The sequence below is a fragment of the Trachinotus anak genome, unplaced genomic scaffold, assembly GCF_046630095.1.
Source record: "Trachinotus anak isolate AG129_WGS33_773 ecotype Australia unplaced genomic scaffold, CSIRO_AGI_Tana_v1 ptg000013l, whole genome shotgun sequence".
NCBI lineage: Eukaryota > Metazoa > Chordata > Actinopteri > Carangiformes > Carangidae > Trachinotus > Trachinotus anak.
In genome coordinates this window covers 8,363,949-8,384,847 of record NW_027273864.1, presented here as the reverse complement: position 1 = coordinate 8,384,847, position 20,899 = coordinate 8,363,949, and the positions used below count along the sequence as shown (strand labels likewise).

The following is a 20,899-nucleotide window of genomic DNA, read 5'->3' as shown; positions in this document are numbered from 1 at the left end:
CACAAAATGATTGGCTTGTTTTTTTTATAGCACTGATTTCATACCACTTTAACCAGCTGACGATGACTCACCAAATGCAGTGCAGAGTACAGCCCAGTTTATCCAAGTAGGAAAATAATATTGTTTGTTCAGCAGGTTCAGATTGACACCACTCCAAATACACAGCCAAAAGTTGTTTGTAAAAGTTAAATCTACACTTGTCATTTGTGGAGCTGCTGAGTCTCCTTTTTTTTTTTTTTTTTTTGTATGTAATGAAATTTACTTTCAAGTCACCCCGTAATCAAGTTTATATGTGTAGCCCAGAATCATGTCTTGTTTTGATAATTTCACTAGAAAAACATACAAAAGAGTCTTTCTGATTTTCTTACAGTAGTCAACTGTTTGCTCCTAAATGGGAAATTATGTAAACACACACACATCAGGCGAGGCAGCACAAGCTGCCGAGTGAAAGAGTCCAGCAGGAAGAGGAAGAAATCTCTCTAATCGAGGGACGAGTTAAGAAACATTCACCACCATGAGAAGGCGATGGAAATGGACTTGGCACTGAAGTGAGCAGGACAACATCACATGAACTTTCCCTCACTGGACACCTGATGGAAAGCAGCAGACTACACCTTGGGTCCTATAAAGACAGACACAGGACAGACAGGAGTGGTGATCCTTGTTGCTGCCCTACATGCCACCAGGCATTAAAGGCAGTAAGTAAGTTAAGCAAACGTATCTGATGCTGAAGAATAAATGAATAAAACAAATCTATTGATTTAATTTCATATCTAGTTATTATTCAGAAACATGAAACAAGAGAAAAAGACATCTGAAACCAAACATCTTGCAGTAACTGTAAAATACTACACTTGACAGCCTTGTAAATACACATATTGGCATCATATCCGTTTAAACATATAGACACTGTATACTTATTACAAACTGTGTGGAACAACACAGATGTCTACAGTAGATGTAACATGAGCAGACATAATAACCTCTATTATCTCATACACTAAGTAATAATTTTGCTGGTACTAATTGGTGCTTTTCTGATATTTTTCACATTGGACGTGAAGCTCTGGCTCATCTAATTAGGTGTAAGTTGGGTCTCAGTCCAGTCCCACACATGGAGCCACATGAGCACAGATATTTTCTTTAAGAGTTACAAGCATCAGTGTTTCTGCCACAGGGCCTGCTGCCCACAGAGCTCAGGTCTGTTGGTCAATACTGCAGGACAACACACACACACACACACACACACACACACACACACACACACAGAAACATTTTGTCCCTCCCCCCTGGGCTGAGAGCTTTTTTCTTAGCACTGAAATCGGCCAGTGTTCAGTTGAAGTTTGGTAATGTCTGGACTGATGGGTGTTCGACTGCTGCTGCTGTGGGGCTGCGCCTGCCTCTGGCTGCCCAGCCTGGCCCGCGGGGCTTTGGTCATCTCCCAGGACCATGAAGTTCCACAGGTATCCTCACACACTCACCTCTTTCTACTCTGATTTTAGCGTTTATTTTATCTGGTAGTTCTGATTTAGCCTGCTTTCTTATGAAAAACGTCTTTGACACAAACTGCTCCTTCATCACGAGTTTGCATTTTAAATCTTGTTCAGTTTTACTCCTACTGACTTCTCCTGTTTGTATGTGTATGTGTGACAAATGTTACCTACTTAATTTTAAGGCAGTGTTTTTGTTTTGTTTTTTCTAATATCTGGCACCATGTTGGTTCACCCTGCTGTATTTGTATTTCAGGAGACAAGCGGAGCTGCCAGATCACTGCAGGTATTTTGGTATAAAAACTATCCACAGACACACAGGCTTTTCATGTTACAGTGAAAATGACTTGTTATGAATTTACATCTTTCTTCTCATAAACATTTACCAAAGTTCTTGTCTTTGTTAAATATCAGTAATTAGGCACTGAATCATAACAACATGACTTAAACCTCAACCTAAGATAAATGACTATGTTTAAAGAGGTACTGCACACACACACACACACACACACACACACACACACACACACACACACATAAATATATATATATATATATATATATATATATATATCATAAAGCCATAGTCAGAGCTTTGTGCAGCTGTAAATCATCTCCTTTTTCTTTCTCTTTCTTTTTTATGTCACAGAAAAGAAGCATAAAAGATGCCACGGTAAGAAAATAATCTTTTTGTATCTCTTTATGATTATAATGATAACCATTTATTTTATAAGGATAATTTAAGTTTGTCACCCAGATCAGCAGGTACCCACACACAACAGATAGGAGGGGAAAGAAGGATAAACTGTTCATTGGTAAACTAACAACTAAAAGGCCTAAGTTTAAACACTGTATGTGAAGTTGGTAATGAAAACATAGATAGATAAAATTATAAGAAAACCTATAATGCTTTAAGAGAACAGATAGCAGAGGGAATTAAGCTCTTAGAGTAGCAGTTACAAGCAAGTAAAGGATAGCAACGTCCTGCAGGAAGCAATGAGACTTCATGCAAGATCTGCTCATGTAGGTTTCATTGATTTCCTTATGATTTGTTGGTTACGAACTCTGATCCCAGTGACTCCAGCAACAGATCAAAACAACACTGTTCAAACTGTTTGTCTTTCACATAAAAGAAAAGGTCAACAGGCTCAAAAACTGATTGAGAATAACTGAAGTGACTGAAAAACAATTTGGTTTTTAAATATACACATTATCCCTGCTTACAGCACCCAGGTTGACTCGCCCAAACAGCCTCATCACAACACTCCCAAAGTGGAATCAGTGACATAATGTCTTTTTTAAACTTTTTTTCAAGCTGTTATAATTTTCTTTGGCACCAACCAGGGCAGCACACTGTGGGCTGGACTCAACAAAAAAATTCATTTTCAAATGACATATTATTAGCAAATGGTACTGTACTAAAAATGCCATATGTGCTTGTGACAGGCTTCTCATAATCATTAGTGTTTCTGTCTTTCCATCTCATCCTTTCTGTCTCAGGTGGAAGTGTACAGCGTGACAGTGGACTGCACGGTGACGTCTCGTTTCGCCCACACCGTCATGACCTCCAAGGCCCTGAACAAAGCAAACTCCTCCCAGGAAATCTTCTTCGAAGTGGAGCTGCCCAAGACCGCCTTCATCACCAACTTCAGCATGTCAGTCTTTCTCCACTCCCATTTCCACTCTGGTGACATTCCTGCATGTGTTATGACCATCTGTGTATGGGACAACATTTATCCCTGCTTCCTTTCACAGTTGTGCTCTAGAGCAGATTTTTCACAATGATACAGTTAATTTACTTTGCATATGTTACAGCATGTCATTCTGCATCTTTGTGCCTCACACCACAGGGAAATTGAAGGTCAGGTGTATGTTGGGGAGGTGAAGGAGAAAGAAAAAGCTAAGAAACAATATGAGAAGGCTGTTTCCTCTGGACAGACTGCTGGCCTGGTCAAGTGAGTCAGTCCAAATGAAAAATCAAAGCAACATCAAATTTTTAATGGTCTTTTTGTAAAGATACTAAATTATTCATATGAACATTTGTCAGTTATGCCTGGGTTTCATTACAGGGCCTCTGGGAGAAAGATGGAGAAGTTTTCAGTGTCTGTCAACATTGCAGCCAAAAGTAATGTGACTTTCATTCTGACCTATGAGGAGCTCCTTCAGAGGAAACTGGGCCAATATGAGATTTTAACCCGGGTTAAACCCAAACATCCAGTGCAGGAGTTTCAGGTGAGCTCCCATACAGAAATGTAATATATGACATATATGCCCCTATATCAAGAGTGATGTTGCCCTATATGTTAACTATATACAGGAGGAATGTTATTTTTACATATATATACACATTAAAAATATCTTTATGATGATTTTTTACATGGTATAACATATTACAACCTTATATGTTAACAATATATATCTAATTTATAGATGCAAGTTTATTAAACAACATAAAAAAGTCTATATGCTTATATATGTTTTTCTTAACATTAATCTCTCATTAATTTTAAACATGTCTATCCTCCGAATCTGGCAAAGTGGTCTCAGACATTTGGACCCTAATGTATATGTGTGTGTGTATGCGTGTGCGTGTGTGTGTGTGGAGACAGATTGTGGCAAACATCTTTGAGCCTCAGGGCATTGCTTTCGTTGATGCCCATGCAACCTTCCTCTCCAATGACCTGCTCCCCCTGGTGGAGAAAACGGTCACAGACAAAAAGGTACATGGTGCAATGGATCATTAAAAATGATCACAATAAATAAACAGTAAATATATTTCTGGTTCAAGAATTAAGAATAAGCTAAACTGACTGTATTTATTCCCTGGTCAGGCACACATCTCTTTCTCACCAACTATGGAGCAGCAGAGGAAGTGTCCAGGCTGCGACGGGACCCTGATCGATGGAGATTTTATCATCAATTATGATGTAAACCGAGCACAGAGCCTTGGAGACATTCAGGTTGGCTGTCAACAGTTACTGCACTCAGGATCTGCTGAACACACATTTAAATAATGCTTCAAATCTAAAACTATACATAATCATTTTTACATTCTTTGTACGGATGATATGTCTATGATATTTCTGTGATTGGACTGTGTCATTCTAAGTCAATCATGTATATGACTGTTAGTGTAACTGTTGTGATTCTCTTCCTCGCAGATTGTGAATGGATACTTTGTGCACTTCTTCGCTCCCCCTGACCTACCCAGAGTCCCAAAGAATGTGGTGTTTGTGATTGACAGGAGCGGATCAATGAGTGGAAAAAAGATGGCACAGGTGAGAGACTGCTGCTGTGGTTCTAATGTATTGATGCCCACACGCACATATTTTGACCTTGTAATTCTTTGTAGACACGTGAGGCATTGCTGGCCATCCTCAAAGACATCCATGAGGAGGACTACTTTGCCCTTATCCAGTTTGATCACGTGATCACTACCTGGAGGGACTCGCTTAGCAAAGCAACGAAGGGAAATGTGGATGAGGCCATGGACTATGTGAGAGGGATAAGGGACAATGGAGGTAAAGAGAAAAACAAGTGACACTAGCTTTTATGTTCTTATGCACTAGCTCTTTTTCAAATGTTGTCTTTACTCCTTCAAGTATAAAAATACACTCTGATACTATACATTTTACTGCACACTTTTCTTCTAGGAACCGATATCAATGCTGCAGTGTTGAAGGGTGTAGACATGCTGGTCAAAGACAGGCTGGAGAAGAAGCTCCCTGAGAGGAGCGTTGATATGATTGTTCTGCTGACTGATGGAATGCCAAATTCAGGTGAGCATCCAGAGTGTGTACATACTGTAGTATGTATTTGTGTGAATGCACATTTGACCAGTGTACATCATATTTAGCATTAAATTTATGCATGTTGTGTCTGTGGCTTTGAAGGTGAGTCTAACCTCCCAAGGATCCAGGAGAATGTGCGTTCTGCTATTGGAGGAAACATGTCTCTATTCTGTCTTGGATTTGGAAATGATGTGGATTACTCCTTCCTGGATGTGATGAGCAAACAAAACAAGGGAGTGGCCCGCAGAATATATGAGGCTTCAGATGCAACACTTCAACTCCAGGTTGGTGGGTTTAGTCTATGAATACACTTCTGAGCCAATTAGTGATCAATCAGAGTTTTGTAAACTTAAATATAAATAATGCCATTTCTATTCTATTCTATTCTATTCTATTCTGTTCTGTTCATTTCTTCAATGTGTGATCCTTTTTTGGCAGTTTTTGAGAAAAAAAAAAAAAAAAAAAAAAAATATATATATATATATATAGCACTTGCTGTTAAAATACATGTAACACAAAGTGTCCATGCATTTATTTCAGGGTTTCTATAATGAAGTGGCCAGCCCCCTGCTCTCGGAGGTGGACCTGCGTTATCCTGACAATGCGGTGGACTTCTTGACCACTAACCACTTCAGCCAGTTGTTTAATGGCTCAGAGATTGTGGTGGCTGGTCGGCTGACAGACAATGACCTGGACAACTTCCTGGTGGAGGTGTTCGGGCAGGGGGTAAGGAGAAGGAAATAGCAGAATTTAGAGACAATGCTAAGGTGAAGAGCAGACTCGTTACTCTATTACTATGTTTATTAGACAGCATTTCCTCTATATTTCCTCTTCCCGGTAGTTTGAGGAGGACTTCAAAGTGCAGGGCCAGGCCACAGCTTTTGACTGGGACGTCATGTACCCAGATGAAGAGTACATCTTTGGGGATTTCACTGAGCGACTCTGGGCCTATCTCACCGTCCAGCAGCTATTGGAGAAGAGGTCCGTTTGAGTCATTTCACTCAAACTGAAACCTGAATTGCTTTAGCTTGAAAATGCTTATTTACCACTGGTCTCTTGAAAATCTTTTTTTAATGATACCCTTTGATGCCTCTTTGACCTGGAGCCCATGATAAATCTTGTAATATCCATTTATAGATTCCATTGTGGTTTTCTGAATGCAAGTGTCATATGTGGCAACTTGACTGTATTTTTCTTCCTGCAGCAAAAGTGGTTCCCCAGATGAAAAAGGCAATGCCACAACCAAGGCACTTGAAATGTCTCTGCAATACAACTTTGTCACCCCTCTCACCTCCATGGTGGTCACCAAGCCTGAAACTGAGGACGGAACAGACAGCCCTCTCATTGCTGACAAGCTGACTGAGGGTGAGGGAGGAAAGAGAGGGTTTAATCAGTGATACTGGACAGTCAAGCTTTTTTGATAAACTTCACTGTAATACATTCACAGGCAGCACTGGCTTACAATTCACATTTTCATAATATTATGTCTCTTTATTCAACAATACCAGTAGAGGCTGGTGCTCCAGTTTGAACTGTGTAACATACCAAGTTGCTCTTGTCCATCTGTTTTTTTTTTTGGTTTTTTTTTAACAGAGCAAAGACAACAAGCTGAAAAACTGGGTAAGACAGTCATCTTTTTACCATATAGCATAAAAAAGATTTGTAGCTTTCAGTTGATTCAGTTTATTGATTTTAATTTGGATTTTATTGTTCCTGTATGTAGCACATCGCTTTGCAAGCCCTGCATTGCACTCACATTACCACCACCAGCCAGCACCCACATATTTTGGTAAGTTCATTTTTAGCAGTGCGAGCTGCATGAGATGACAATGTCAGTCCATTACAACAACTAGCAGATAACTTGCCAAGAACTTTAGTACAGACAATCATGGCCCTCAGATGGTGAGTCCTCATGACTTCAGGGATCCCCTGACTTTTCATCTAGTGCCACAATGAGGTTCACATTTTTTTGTTTTGAGTGAGGTGTCTCAATATTTTACTGAACATATGTTCATGTCCCTACAAGAATAAATTGTAAACACTTTGGTGATCCCTTAACCTTAGATAACAGTTTTAACAAATGTTAGAATGCTCAACTCAAATGGTGAACATGGTAAACATTACATGATAAACATCAGCATGTTAGCATTGTCACTGTGAGCATGTTAGCATGCAGTTGTTAGCATTTAGCTAAATAACAGCTGTGCCCAAGTGTTGCCTCACTGAGCTCCTAGTATGGCTGTGGACTCTTAGGCTTGTTGATGTCATCAGCTAAGACTATATCAAAAACAAAATCATATTCATTTTGTTTATTACTGTCATTATCCTCTGGTATCACCTGCAGTGGATGGAGATCCTCATTTCATGATAGAGCTGCCAGACAGAGACGATGCTCTGTGCTTCAACATCAACGACAAACCAGGAACCATTTTCACCCTGGTCAGAGACCCAGAATCAGGTCAGTCCTGAGCCCTGATTGTCATCCTGAGTTTCTTACCAGTTGACAAGTACAAAATTGCAGTCCCTGGTGAGCTCAGTAACCAATAATTTTGCTGATTAATATTGCTCTCTTTGTTAACTTATGTGCTAATAAATCATATCCAGCAGTTAAACAGTAAATAACTGAATCCCAAATTGTTTCCTCAGGTATTTTGGTCAACGGCCAGATAATTGGAGACAAGAAAATTCCCCCCAGTGGGAAAATTAACACCTATTTTTGGAGGTTTGGCATCATCCACCAGACTCTGGGGGTGAGGCTGGAGGTGAGCACTCATGATATCTCAGTGTTCCAGGACGGCAAAAGGATCAAGCTGCTGTGGTCTGATACAGCCTCTCTCAAAGGACCCAAGTGAGTGGCTGCACCATCACATTGTTATTTCCTTCAGTGATAGAACCACCCTCAACACGAATAATATAAACTGTAATAAATTCATTATCATCTTCTCTCCTCCCCTTCACTCTTCCCCTCCAGTGTGGATCTTCTCGTGAACAAGGATAGCAGCCTAATGGTAACTCTCAAAGATTCAGTCAAGTTTGTGATCCTGCTACACAAAGTGTGGGCGAAGCATCCATATCACCGGGACTACTTGGGTTTCTACACCCTGGACAGCCACCTCCTCTCCCCTTCTGTTCACGGCCTGCTAGGTACCACATGACACACTTACCAGGAAATGGATAGCATGGTTTATAGCAGTGGATGAAATGTGATGTGATGGATTTTTTTTCTTTCTTCATAGTAGATAATAGTTGTAATTATGTGACATCAGTTGACAAGGTAAAAAGATACAGAGCCAGACTGATAATATTATAAGATACTATTTACTGTAAATGTCGTCCTCCAGGTCAGTTCTACCATGGGATTGAATATGAGGTGACAGACCTGCGTCCAGGAGAAGTCCCAGACAAACCAGACGCCACCATGTTTGTGAAAGGACAGGCGCTCAATGTGACCAGGTACACTACACGCCTCAGATAAGCATGTCCCATCTCAGTGTTTGCATGTAATGTGTGTCCTCAATGAATAAACGGCTCCTGCTTTGTGCTTGCTGACGTTTCTTTGTCGGTCCACAGAGGCTGGCAGAGAGACTTCAGGAGGAACATGAAGAACGGAGAAAACGTTCCCTGCTGGTTCATTCACAATAATGGAACAGGCCTCATCGATGGAGATGAAAGGGATTACGTCGTGTCAGGACTTTTTAAAACTGTTTGAAAACGGGTTACACATCAATTTCTACAACACGAATGGTCAAAATCATAAAAAGTAATATCAAAATCTGCCTTTACTTACACCATGAATAATCTAACATCATGTACCCAAAGGCAAACAGGCCTCATCATGAGCGAATTTCCTGGAATTGTAGGAGTAACCCAATATAGTGACAATGGGACACAGACTCAACTGTCATTTGTATTACAATAAGTGGGACCCAGCTCTAAAAGATGGATTGATGGATGAGCTAGATTTGCTCATTATACTTCAGTTTTTCATTGTTTCCAGCATTGTTGATTATGACAGAAAAGGCTGTTTAGTGTTTATCACATCTTTACTTTGGTATTTCCTGTGTTTTCCTGAAAACAAATGTTTGACTTTGAGGATGTCTAATCGTTTGTTAATGGCTGGAGGTGACAGGATATACATAGGGATATAAAGTGTTTCCAAGCAGTGAATAGATATCATGTGAAGTCTACTGTAGGATTCCTAAACATGATGCCTAATAAATTTTACCTTGGTAGTAACAAATTGGTGAATCATTTCTTCAATAGAGAGAAAAAGTATTTTGTGTACTAAATTATTCTGATTATTGTTTCACTACAGGAAAAATCCACACTTAACAGTAATTAATGTTGGTTGAAAATCCTGTGATTTATAGCACCTGAAAAGATTAACTCTAGCATGCGGTAAACACATGAGTACACACCCGAAATCAAGCACTAGATAGGCAAGTCAGGACTGGATGACCACCCACACACACCCCCGCCAGTTTATGGGAAACCATGCAGGCTACCTGACATAAACATACTATGAGAGGTGTTGATGCAGAGGGTCCCTCCTCCTGCAGGACAAAGTGTAGGCGGAGTATAACTCTTACTGGAAGAGTTGATCCCCACATGCCTTGAATTCCTGCCACACTTGTTTTCAGCCATTCTGGAGAAGAGGCTCTTCTGTTTCCCAGGCATGAGTGTGGCGTGGAGTGTCCTGCTGCTGTGGGCTTGTGTGTGCATCTGGCTTCCAGCTCAGGCCCGAGGAGCTCTGGTCATTTCCAGGAGAGATGTCCTGACACAGGTATTTAACAGAAGCCTTATGTGCAGCAAATGCATGTAAACAAATGCCTCTCTTCTTATTTTCTATGTCAGCTGATATGTCATTGATGAAGAGTCTATAAACTGTTTATGAAAGCTTGTATCTGCAGTCCTAAGAGCACATCTTTCCCATGAAGAATCCTCAGGCATGCAGGAAGTGATGTGCTTTGCATGTTTTGCAGCAGCCTTTTGTTTTCAAGGAGTGCAACAGAGGAGAGCTGGAGAAAATAAAATAAAAAAGATGCAAACTTCAGTGACTCAGTCATCTCCAGGACAGCTTACAGGAAATATCCTGTATATTTTTAAAAATATATGTATATTATAACAGCCAGATATCAGTGGTGTGGGTTGCATTTTGGAGCCAGTATTGCTGTTTGCTGGTGATTTAACTTTTTATCTGTAGGCACAATGGCGCTTCATAGAAAAGAAAACCTCAGCAGATTGAAACATTAGATGTAGGCAGGGGTGCAAGCAGAGTTGAGTTTAATTCTTTTGATGGATGTCCAGGTCAAGCCTCAGATAATTAATGCACATCCAAAGGTCCCATGTCCTTGAGTGCAAGTCCTTGTCAGTTGTCATAAGCAAAGTGCAAGTCAAGATTCAGGTCTTTCAAGTGTCACAATGCTGACCCTTAAAATGATGTTGCACTTGAACATTTTCCTTCCAGAGCAATATTAATAGTGATTTAAACATATACATTCTTAATACTTTAAGGTGGAGACTGGACAGCGCATGTCTAGTGTTGTCTTATTTACTTTTTACCGTTTTTTCACTTTCGATTTTTACCAGCTCACACCTTGAGACTTGTTTTGAGATTTTTCTCTACTTGTAATAAGTTAAGCCGAGTCTTCAAGGAGACAACTGTCACATCAGTCAAGTACAATTCAATTCTAATTTTTGCCACTAAAGGCCCCTGTGCATTAACAGTGATCTTCTGGGATGGGTTGGGTAAAATCTTGCAATCGGTCTCACACAGTGCAAGATCAATTTTGAATTCTTGGCTTTAGCACTAGAAAATATACAAAATATTTTGAAACTCTTTCAAAAAGTCATATTGTTAGAACTAATATTTGATGCTGGCTGTTTTTGGTCAACAACGCTCGAAATCAGTTGTCAGCGGAAGTGGATTTCTCCACGTCGTTGTCATGATTGTGACATTTTGTCTGGGACAGGCTACAAGGTTACGAGGTTCGAGTTTCAAGTCTACAGTCTGTTCGTCTCACAATCAAATGAGTGAGTGAGAACATTTTACTGTAGACACTTTACTGAAAACACAAAGAAAACCATTAAAGAAAAGGCAGAGGACGAAGCTCAATAGACCAGAATGCATTGCAGCTGCATTTCGACCAAGCAGGTTATGTGCCGTTCTGGTGATGGCTCTGTCCCTCTCAGTCCTCCTGTTCCTCTTCTTCTCTTCTTTTGTCTTTCTCCAACTCACCAGTGCAATAGTTTGTTTAACTAACCATGTTCTATCATTTCAGACCTTGTCATGCTTCTTTACCTGTGTACTACAGTATGTGCTTCTTCCAGTTTGCCAGATGCCAGCCAGCCTTCCCTGTCTGCTTGTTGCTGCTCGTTTGTTGTGTGACCTTTACATCCACAACTCTTTTCCGTCACCTTTGTCTGATTGTGGGTCCACACCTTGCTTCTTAGACATGCTACTACAATGCTTGCTTTATATTTTCAAAGAACTTGCTCTTTCACATTTTGAGAAACAAAGAGGAGGCACTTTTCATAAAGGAGATGACGAGTATCAAAAGCATGGATGCTTCAAACAGGGATTAGGGACTGTTTGGGAATCAGCATTTTCTGAGCCAGGGTGTAACTAATGGTAAACATTTCAAGTGTAGTGATGTCAAATAGTCATACTCTCATCTCTCTCCACTCTTGCTTTTCCTTTCTCAATAACAATGTCATCATTTTATGTTCTGTTCCAGGAGAACAGAGAAGCTATGGGCACCAGGTCAATAAAGGTATTCAGCTTAGTTTTACCATTTTGCTGAACTTTCTTTCAATCCTGTGTTTATATATCACTAATTATTTGGTCACACCCTGCTATAAAACTCAAAAAGTACAGTGTTGCTTGTGAAAATATTTTTGTCTCTTTATCTCCTGTAGAAAAGAAGCACAAACTCTGCAAATGTAAGTAACTATTTATGATATTGATAGGAAAAGAATCAAAACAGAGGCATGACCTTTCCTAACATTTATTTATGTTTATGTATCATTGACAAATAAATTGAAATCTGAATAAGAAATACACGAGACCCTGGTCAAGATGACTGTTTCTATCTCATAGTAGTGGTATTGTTACTGGTTGCCAAATGAAGTCCACATTTCCCATAAACCGCATTGCTTCCAGATGCCACTTCCCTCTGTGGTGTCCACTGGCATGCATTTATTTTCTCTTTGATTTACTTGAGACAATAAACATGCTGGAAGTGATTTGTCCATCTGTGTTTTATTCCCTTATGCATTTGTGAGTATGAGAAACTCTAAGTCTCATGTTACATTGTGTTTACAGAAAAGTGATCTCTTTTGTGACATAAATCATTTTAGGTCATGTCTCCTGATATCACAGACAGAATTCAGCAGAGAGTCCTCTTGGCCACTGGTCTTGGTTGTTTGCAGTAGTATGGCATTATGTTTATAATTTGTGTGGTTATGATTTACTGATGCTGAATCCCTATAGACAAAACGTTTTACTCTCTAAGCATCCTTTCAGATGGTGGAAGTGTACAGCGTGACAGTGGACTGCACGGTGACGTCTCGTTTCGCCCACACCGTCATGACCTCCAAGGCCCTGAACAAAGCAAACTCCTCCCAGGAAATCTTCTTCGAAGTGGAGCTGCCCAAGACCGCCTTCATCACCAACTTCAGCATGTCAGTCAAAACTCAGTATATTTGACAGTGAACATCAGCTACTGTATGTGTTTCTATACCTTTGACAGAAGTCTTTGTGCCTCACATCACAGGGAAATTGAAGGTCAGGTGTATGTTGGGGAGGTGAAGGAGAAAGAAAAAGCTAAGAATCAATATGAGAAGGCTGTTTCCTCTGGACAGACTGCTGGCCTGGTCAAGTGAGTCAGTCGCAAACCCAAAAAGACACATTAAATGCAAAATCTACATTTTTATGGACTTCTTGTAAAAAGCCTCAATTGATCATTTTAATATTTGTCAGTTATGCCTGGGTTTCATTACAGGGCCTCTGGGAGAAAGATGGAGAAGTTTTCAGTGTCTGTCAACATTGCAACCAAAAGTAATGTGATTTTCACTCTGACCTATGAGGAGCTCCTTCAGAGGAAACTGGGCCAATATGAGATTTTAACCCGGGTTAAACCCAAACATCCAGTGCAGGAGTTTCAGGTTCTATTCACTCTCCTCTTTTATTTTTATGAATAATGACATGTTGGTCAAGAGGAGCTTTTTTCAGTGTTTTTGTGTCGACATTAATGAGACTTTACATCACACACTTGATCTGAGTCAGTGATTAAGTGTGTGTGTGTGTGTGTGTGTGTGTGTGTGTGTGTGTGTGTGTGTGGAGACAGATTGTGGCAAACATCTATGAGCCCCAGGGTATTGACTTTGTAGATGCCACTGCATCTTTCCTCACCAATGACCTGCTCCCCCTGGTGGAGAAAACTGTCACGGACACAAAGGTAAAACATTGCAAAGATTTCCATGCTTCCGTTCATAGATGAATAAAAACAGTTTTTTTTTTTAAATTATTTTTTGTTCAATACTATACTGTCAACTGAAATTAATCTTTCTGTCTCTTAGGCACACATTTCTTTCTCACCAACACTGGAGCAGCAGAGGAAGTGTCCAGGCTGCGAAGGCACCATCATTGATGAAGATTTCATCATCAAGTACGATGTGAAACGTGAAGGGGGCCCCGGGGAAGTTCAGGTCAGTTGCCAACACAGACTTTACAGCAGCACATAATCAAACATTAGCTTTAATCAAATTCTTTACTTCCCTTCAGATAGTGAATGGATACTTTGTGCACTTCTTCGCTCCCCCTGACCTACCCAGAGTCCCAAAGAATGTGGTGTTTGTGATCGATAGGAGCGGATCAATGAGTGGAAAAAAGATTGAGCAGGTAGAAGACTCCACGTGTGGGTATAAGCTGCATCGATGTATGTCCATATTCATATGTTAAACTGTGAACCTTTGCAGACACGGGATGCAATGGTTGCTATTCTGAAAGACCTCCATGAGGAGGACCACTTTGCTCTAATCCTGTTTGATTCTGACATTATCACCTGGAAGGATGTTCTTACCAAAGCAACTACGGGAAATGTGGCCAAAGCCATTGCCTACATCAGCAAACTAAGAGAAAATGGAGGTACAACTTTAGTGCCAAATATTTTGTTCACTTCTTCATTCAGATGACTAGAAATCCAGTTTAAATAGCCTATACATTTTATAATTTGCACTTAAAAAAAAACTAGCACATGCGTTTTTGCAGATATATTATATATAATATATCTATTATTATGAGATAAAAGTCTAATTTTCCTTTCCCTATTTATTATATAGAGAACGTCTATATTATAAATAGGGAAAGGAAAGTTAGTAGTGAAGAGAGATGTCAACAGAGTATATAAGTTATAGATGAATAACACAGGTACACAGGTTCAGTTAGATAAGAAGATTTAACCACTCTTTTATTTGTCTGTTCAACGCCACAACCAGTTAGCTCAGCTTGGAGACTCCATTAACTCACACACATAACCCCACATAAAACAGCTAATTCTCATAATTACTGTTAGGATTTTGTACAGATTACACAAATGAGGGATTTTGCAACTCTTTGACAGAGCCATACAAGCTGTTTCCCCCTGCTTCCAATCTTTATGTCAAGCTAAGCTAACTGTGGACAGAAGTGAGAGTGGTGTTGATCTTCTCATCTGATGGTTGGCAAGGAAGCAAGAAGAAAAGGGTTCAGCTATTCCTTTAAAGAACATAGGCCACTGAGAAATTGCAACTTCATTTTCTCTATGATAAATACTATCTCATTGTATCATTGCCTTTCAGCCACCAATATCAATGGCGCTGTACTAAGGGCAGTGAGCATGCTGGTGAGACAAAGAGAAGATAAGAGGCTTCCAGAGAGGAGTTCGGATATGATTATTTTACTGACTGATGGGATGCCAAACCACGGTGAGATGTCGTCCTTTGGAGGATGATAATATGTTATTCTGGAGAGACAGTGTTCATTGAATATTTTCAAAGATTTAGAAGCTCTTGAATAATCTTAGAAATATGTTAAGTGTCTTATTGGAACAAGACTTTCATTGCATGCTCACACATAATACATGTGTGCATGCATGTATGCATACAGGGGTGTCTAACCTCCCAAGGATCCAGGAGAATGTGCGTTCTGCTATTGGAGGAAACATGTCTCTGTTCTGTCTTGGATTTGGAAATGATGTGGATTACTCCTTCCTGGATGTGATGAGCAAACAAAACAAAGGAGTGGCCCGCAGAATATATGAGGCTTCAGATGCAGTCGTTCAACTCAAGGTGGGATAAAACAAGAAAACTCTGCTTTACAGCAAAGGGAAGGTCCATGCTAATTTAGCGATGTTTGTTTGCACCTCCAGGAGCTTTTGGTGACCAGATATTGCATGATTCGGAGTGTGTCTTTCTTCCAGGGTTTCTACAACGAAATTTCCAGCCCTCTGCTATTGGAGGTGGACCTGCGTTATCCTGACAATGCAGTGGACCTCATGACCAAAAAACACTTCAGCCAGCTGTTTAATGGCTCAGAGATTGTGGTAGCTGGTCGGCTGAGTGACAGTGATCTGGATAACTTCTTGGTGGAAGTGTTTGCCCAGGGGGTGAGAACTTGAATATCAATTATGCCATGAATAAGATTTGACAATATACATACTTTTTCTCATAATAAGAGAAAAGGGTTATGAGACTGAGCAATGAAGGAATGATACTATGAATAAAATGAATCTTGGTAGGTTGATGTAGTGTAGGTCTAGGTATTTTTTGCTTTAGCTTTTTGTAAGACACTTTTTCCAGACTTTCTTGGGGCTTCAGTGAGGATCAAGTCATTATGCCATGAGGTTCCTATTTTACTTTTTTTTTTTTTTTTAAGGATGGTCCGTCCAACACTTTGGTCTGAACCAAAAAATCTCAACAACCCCTTGTTGGACTGACGTGGAGTTTTGTACACACAGTCATGGTCCCTTCAGGATAGATCCTAATGATGAGACCTTAACTTTTCATCAAGCTACCCATACAGAAATGTTATATATGACGTACAATATATGTCCCTATATCAGGAGTGCTGTTGCCAAATTTGTCACCTATAAAGGGATATATTGTTATCACATTTATACATACAGTATATAAAATATAACATTGGAGCATATGTATGCATATATATTGAAAATATCTATAATTAATTTTTATACGGTATAACATGTTGCAAGCATATATGTTTATAATATATATTCAATTTATATATATGCAAGTTTATTAAAACAACTTACATATAAAAATTCTATATGTTTATTTATGTATTTCTTAATTTCATCTTAATGTCTAGCTTCCCATTCTGGGAAAGTGGCCTCAAACTATATATAATATCAACATATATTGACAGGCTATGGGATGGATATATATTTTACATAACATATGTATAAGATATAAGTACATATGCATACATATACATATGTATGGGCTAGATATTTCAATATCTGAAATTGTTCCAATTTCCAATAGGATTTATATATTTCTTTATTTAATATGTATATATATTTCATTTATAGAAATATATTATATGTACATATATTACATTTGTGTATAGGTACGTTAAATTTTCTATTTGACCAATACTTTGGTTTACTAATGATCAATTTACAGCCTGTCAGAGCTGCTACCTCAGCTGCGGACTCTCAGTCTTGTTATCAAATTATACTGTTAATATTCTCTCCTGTCATCGGTCATTGAATCTCTCCTTTTTCTGTAGCCAGACAATGACTTCCAAGTGCAGAGAAAGGCCAGTGTGGTAAACTGGGAGATGATCTACCCAGAACAGAATTACATCTTTGGGAATTTTACAGAGCGTTTGTGGGCCTACCTCACCATCCAGCAGTTACTGGAGGACAGGTTTGTTCATCTGAATTTTGTCTATCAGCTTTATTTGTAATATGCACAAAGACTTAAAGTAAGACTCTCTGTGAACTGTGATAGATCACTCAAAGAAACTGCTCAGATCAGACTTTTTGTTGCACATCACACGCATCATATGTCACTATTAAACAATCAGCTAAACTCCTCTTTCTTTTCTATCCCCCAGTAACATTGGTACTCAGCAAGAAAAAGACATTATGACAGCCAAGGCATTGGACATGTCTCTGCAGTACAGCTTCGTCACACCTCTCACCTCCATGGTGGTCACCAAGCCTGAAACTGATGACGGATCAAACAGCCCTCTCATTGCTGACAAGCTAACTGAGGGTAAAGGAAATATAACCAGTGTTTAATTTAAATTTGGTATAATTAGTTGTCAACAGATTTTTAAAATTTGTATGAATAGAAAAATAATATATAGCACAGGTTATCTGCTAAACTGACAAGTAAACTAGTATATGTTTTTCTTGCAAATGTATATCATATTGTTGAATCAGTATGTGTAAGTAGAATTTACTGAAGGCATCCATCTAACTTTGAGTTTTCCAACTCTTGCTCTGTTTCACAGACCAGCGACAGAAAGCAGAGAGACACCGCAGTATGACAATCTCTTTTAACTTACTGTTATTATATGACATACTTTACCAACCTGATTTTGTCTGAACAACTTTGACGATGTAGTTACTTTTATTATTTGTGATAACAGGCTCCTCACCCCATGCTCGAGGTTTCCATGGCCTATCAGATGGTAAGCTTCTCATACAGCAGCAGTTTCACTCATACATCATTTTGTCATAAATGCTCTCATTATTGCTGCCAATTGCACTTATATCTTCAAATAGAAGTTTGTATTGGTACATTGAATAATCCAGAAATAAGTAATGTTTTTTTTTTATCTGTAAAAAAAAACATTGTAAAATTAAATCATTACAGTGGCCAGCCATATCAGATATACCTGTGATATTTAATTATTCAGTTTTATTCATTTTCTATCTCAGCAGTTGTTATTTGATTCACCACATATGTAGCAGGAATTTAGTACTGAAGAAATCAGATACACTGCAGTTAGTAATACACCTGTTATACTTCAGTGTAACTATTATTTAGCCTGACATGATACTTTGATGATGCTTGTGCAGTGGATGGAGATCCTCATTTCATGATAGAGCTGCCAGACAGAAACGACGCTCTGTGCTTCAACATCAATGACAAACCAGGAACTATTTTCACTCTGGTCAGAGAACCAGGATCAGGTCAGTCATGATTCTTACTTGCTCAATTATTCTGAAAGGAAGCAAAAGGTCTTGATAAAAACAAAGCTATCATTATTTTCCAGGCTTTGTGGTGAATGGCCAAATTATTGGCAAAAAGAAAGTTGTTCCAGATGGTAACGTTAACACCTATTTTGGGCGTTTTGGTATCAGCCACAAGAAGCTGGGAGTGAGGCTGGAGATGAGCACGCAGGACATCTCAGTCCTCCATGATGGCAAACAGGTGAAGCTGCTGTGGTCTGATACAGCCTCTATCAAAGAAGCCAAGTGAGTAACACTGCTTTGCAAATATTGTCTAAAGTTAAGGGACAGCAACACACGCCTTAAACTGAAATTATGAAATAATGCAGTTATTTTGTCATTATGTCAGGTTAAAATGCTTTTAGAAGTGAATGTTAAGACATTTTGAAAATTATTTTTAATATGTGTTTATCACACAATGAAAACTTAAAGTTCAATCGTACCTTAACGATATCACTCCTACAGTCTACTACTAATGAGCAAAGTATGAGTATGTCATCTAAATGAAAACTAAACAATGAATAGGATCGTTAAAAACTACAAAACCAAATGTAAACTATCAAACCCAGACTCAAAAAGCTATACTTGACATCAACAAAATAATACAACTTTGCTGTTGCTTTCAGCCAGTTGGAATGACAATGAACTGTTCTTGTTTGTTCTCTCTCCTCCAGTATGGACCTCAAGTTAACAAAGAACTGCAGCTTAACAGTGACACTGAGACACTCAATCAAATTTATGGTCATCAAACACACAAAGGTGTGGAAGAGACGCCACGATCAACAAGATTACCTAGGTTTCTACACACTGGACAGCCACCACCTGTCTGCTTCAGCTCATGGCCTCCTAGGTAGGAACAGAAGGAGCTGAGAGAAGATTTCCCATTGTATGATGCACTGTTTTTATAGCTATTTCATGTTTCCTTAATCCCAATTTTAAATAAATCAGATGGTATTAAATTAATTAAGTTAAAAGATTTTTTCTTTGCTCCAGGTCAGTTCTACCGTGGGGTTGAGTTTGAGGTGACTGACCTGCGTGCAGGTGAAGAGCAGGAGAAATTAGATGCCACCATGTATGTGAAGGGACAAACAATCAACGTGACCAGGTGCACATGATCATGAAGTTTAGACACACACCCACACACACACACATACGGACACAGAATGCATGTGAGGGTAACGTGTATGCATGTATACACACCTCATCTCATCATGAGTTTTCTTTCCCGCACAGACACTGGCAGAAGGACTTCAGCAGGAATGTGAAGAATGGGGAAAATATTCCCTGCTGGTTTGTTAACAATGATGGAACTGGCCTCATTGATGGAAGAGCCTCAGACTACATTGTGTCAGGGCTTTTTAAGACTATCTGAGTCCTGAAAACTGAAAATCTCAGTAGCATTGCACCGGGGCCACAGGGTCCATGATTATGGTGACAGCGTTGAGTGTGGTGGGAGATAGCAGGTTACAATGAGTCACAGTGTGTCGCCATTCAAAAATTACACACAGACACAATCAAACACATTGAAAATGACTTGGATAATGAAATTATTGAAAGTACAAAATGCCAATTTATGATTTGAACTGGTGTTATTTTTTTGATAACTGTGCGGTTACATCAGAGCAGCGTAATCACCACTTTACTTTAAGCTCGTTCCTGGGCATTACTTATAATTGAATGGTACCTGTGAGATAACTGTGTGACGTGTTAAAAAAGATAACGATGACATTGTGTGCAATTTGTGAAAGTTGTGCAATGCAAAGTTTGTTTTATACAGTTTACATATACTTACTAATGACATAGCTATAATGCCAAATTATAACAGCATAGCTCAGTGTATATTATCACAGCATAACATAAAAGGCAATTTCAAAAAGTCAGACATTCAGTGTGTTTATTTATGTCCATAGCTGATGTAAAGAAAAGTTGAACTTATGTATAATGTGCTTTGCAGCAGGTACCAAACATGACCAAATGTGTTGTCATATAAAGAGTCATCTAAAGAAACTAAGGAAACTCTGCACTAAACTGGATCACTGAGAGCCAGGGCTGACAACAAAGCAATCATTTAGTAGATTAATGTCAAGTGTTGCTCAGGTTAAATGTTGTAGACTATAAAAAAAATAACTGTTTTGACATTGGTTCTTTGAGCGCCTTAAATAAATAAATAAAGGTTGTGTTTGAGAAGAGATTCATCAAACAGTTTGCTTGCTTGAGGCCTACTGGCTGGTGCTTCAGCTACTGAGGGCAGGACGAACACACAGTCCTGCCTCTCTGGATGCCACCACGTCTCTCTTCCTCAGACTTTATGGTAGTTGCCAGATATGTTTTCTCAGCGCTGTGGAGCAGCAGAGGGGCCAAGCTCTGGAGG

The 20,899-nt window shown here is 39.2% G+C and overlaps 2 protein-coding genes across 3 annotated transcripts; both read left to right on the top strand.

Moving 5' to 3' along the window:
* The first annotated feature begins 1,180 nt into the window (after positions 1 to 1,180).
* Positions 1,181 to 9,521, top strand: LOC139631138 (inter-alpha-trypsin inhibitor heavy chain H3-like). Its single transcript, XM_071495120.1, has 22 exons — positions 1,181 to 1,463; positions 1,747 to 1,776; positions 2,140 to 2,163; positions 2,991 to 3,145; positions 3,341 to 3,445; positions 3,560 to 3,722; positions 4,100 to 4,210; positions 4,322 to 4,450; positions 4,652 to 4,768; positions 4,843 to 5,011; positions 5,144 to 5,269; positions 5,384 to 5,565; positions 5,822 to 6,007; positions 6,123 to 6,262; positions 6,486 to 6,646; positions 6,875 to 6,901; positions 7,005 to 7,070; positions 7,626 to 7,739; positions 7,928 to 8,129; positions 8,253 to 8,425; positions 8,623 to 8,734; positions 8,852 to 9,521. The coding sequence occupies exons 1-22, from the start codon at positions 1,350 to 1,352 to the stop codon at positions 8,988 to 8,990; spliced, it is 2,745 nt and encodes a 914-aa protein (XP_071351221.1). The 5' UTR covers positions 1,181 to 1,349; the 3' UTR covers positions 8,991 to 9,521.
* Positions 9,522 to 9,884: 363 nt separating this feature from the next.
* Positions 9,885 to 20,408, top strand: LOC139631139 (inter-alpha-trypsin inhibitor heavy chain H3-like). 2 transcript variants are annotated; one of them, XM_071495121.1, is made up of 22 exons: positions 9,885 to 10,064; positions 12,019 to 12,054; positions 12,200 to 12,223; positions 12,807 to 12,964; positions 13,057 to 13,161; positions 13,285 to 13,447; positions 13,630 to 13,740; positions 13,862 to 13,990; positions 14,067 to 14,183; positions 14,261 to 14,429; positions 15,122 to 15,247; positions 15,429 to 15,610; positions 15,742 to 15,927; positions 17,073 to 17,212; positions 17,403 to 17,563; positions 17,805 to 17,834; positions 17,943 to 17,984; positions 18,376 to 18,489; positions 18,573 to 18,774; positions 19,203 to 19,378; positions 19,522 to 19,633; positions 19,762 to 20,408. In XM_071495121.1, exons 1-22 carry the CDS (start codon positions 9,957 to 9,959, stop codon positions 19,898 to 19,900), a joined length of 2,730 nt encoding a protein of 909 aa, XP_071351222.1. In that variant the 5' UTR covers positions 9,885 to 9,956; the 3' UTR covers positions 19,901 to 20,408. The 2 variants fall into 2 exon arrangements, 1 of the variants encoding a protein (XP_071351222.1); XR_011693305.1 differs by lacking the exons at positions 19,522 to 19,633; positions 19,762 to 20,408 and having other exon boundaries at positions 9,888 to 10,064; positions 18,661 to 18,774; positions 19,203 to 19,344.
* The last annotated feature ends 491 nt before the right edge of the window (positions 20,409 to 20,899 follow it).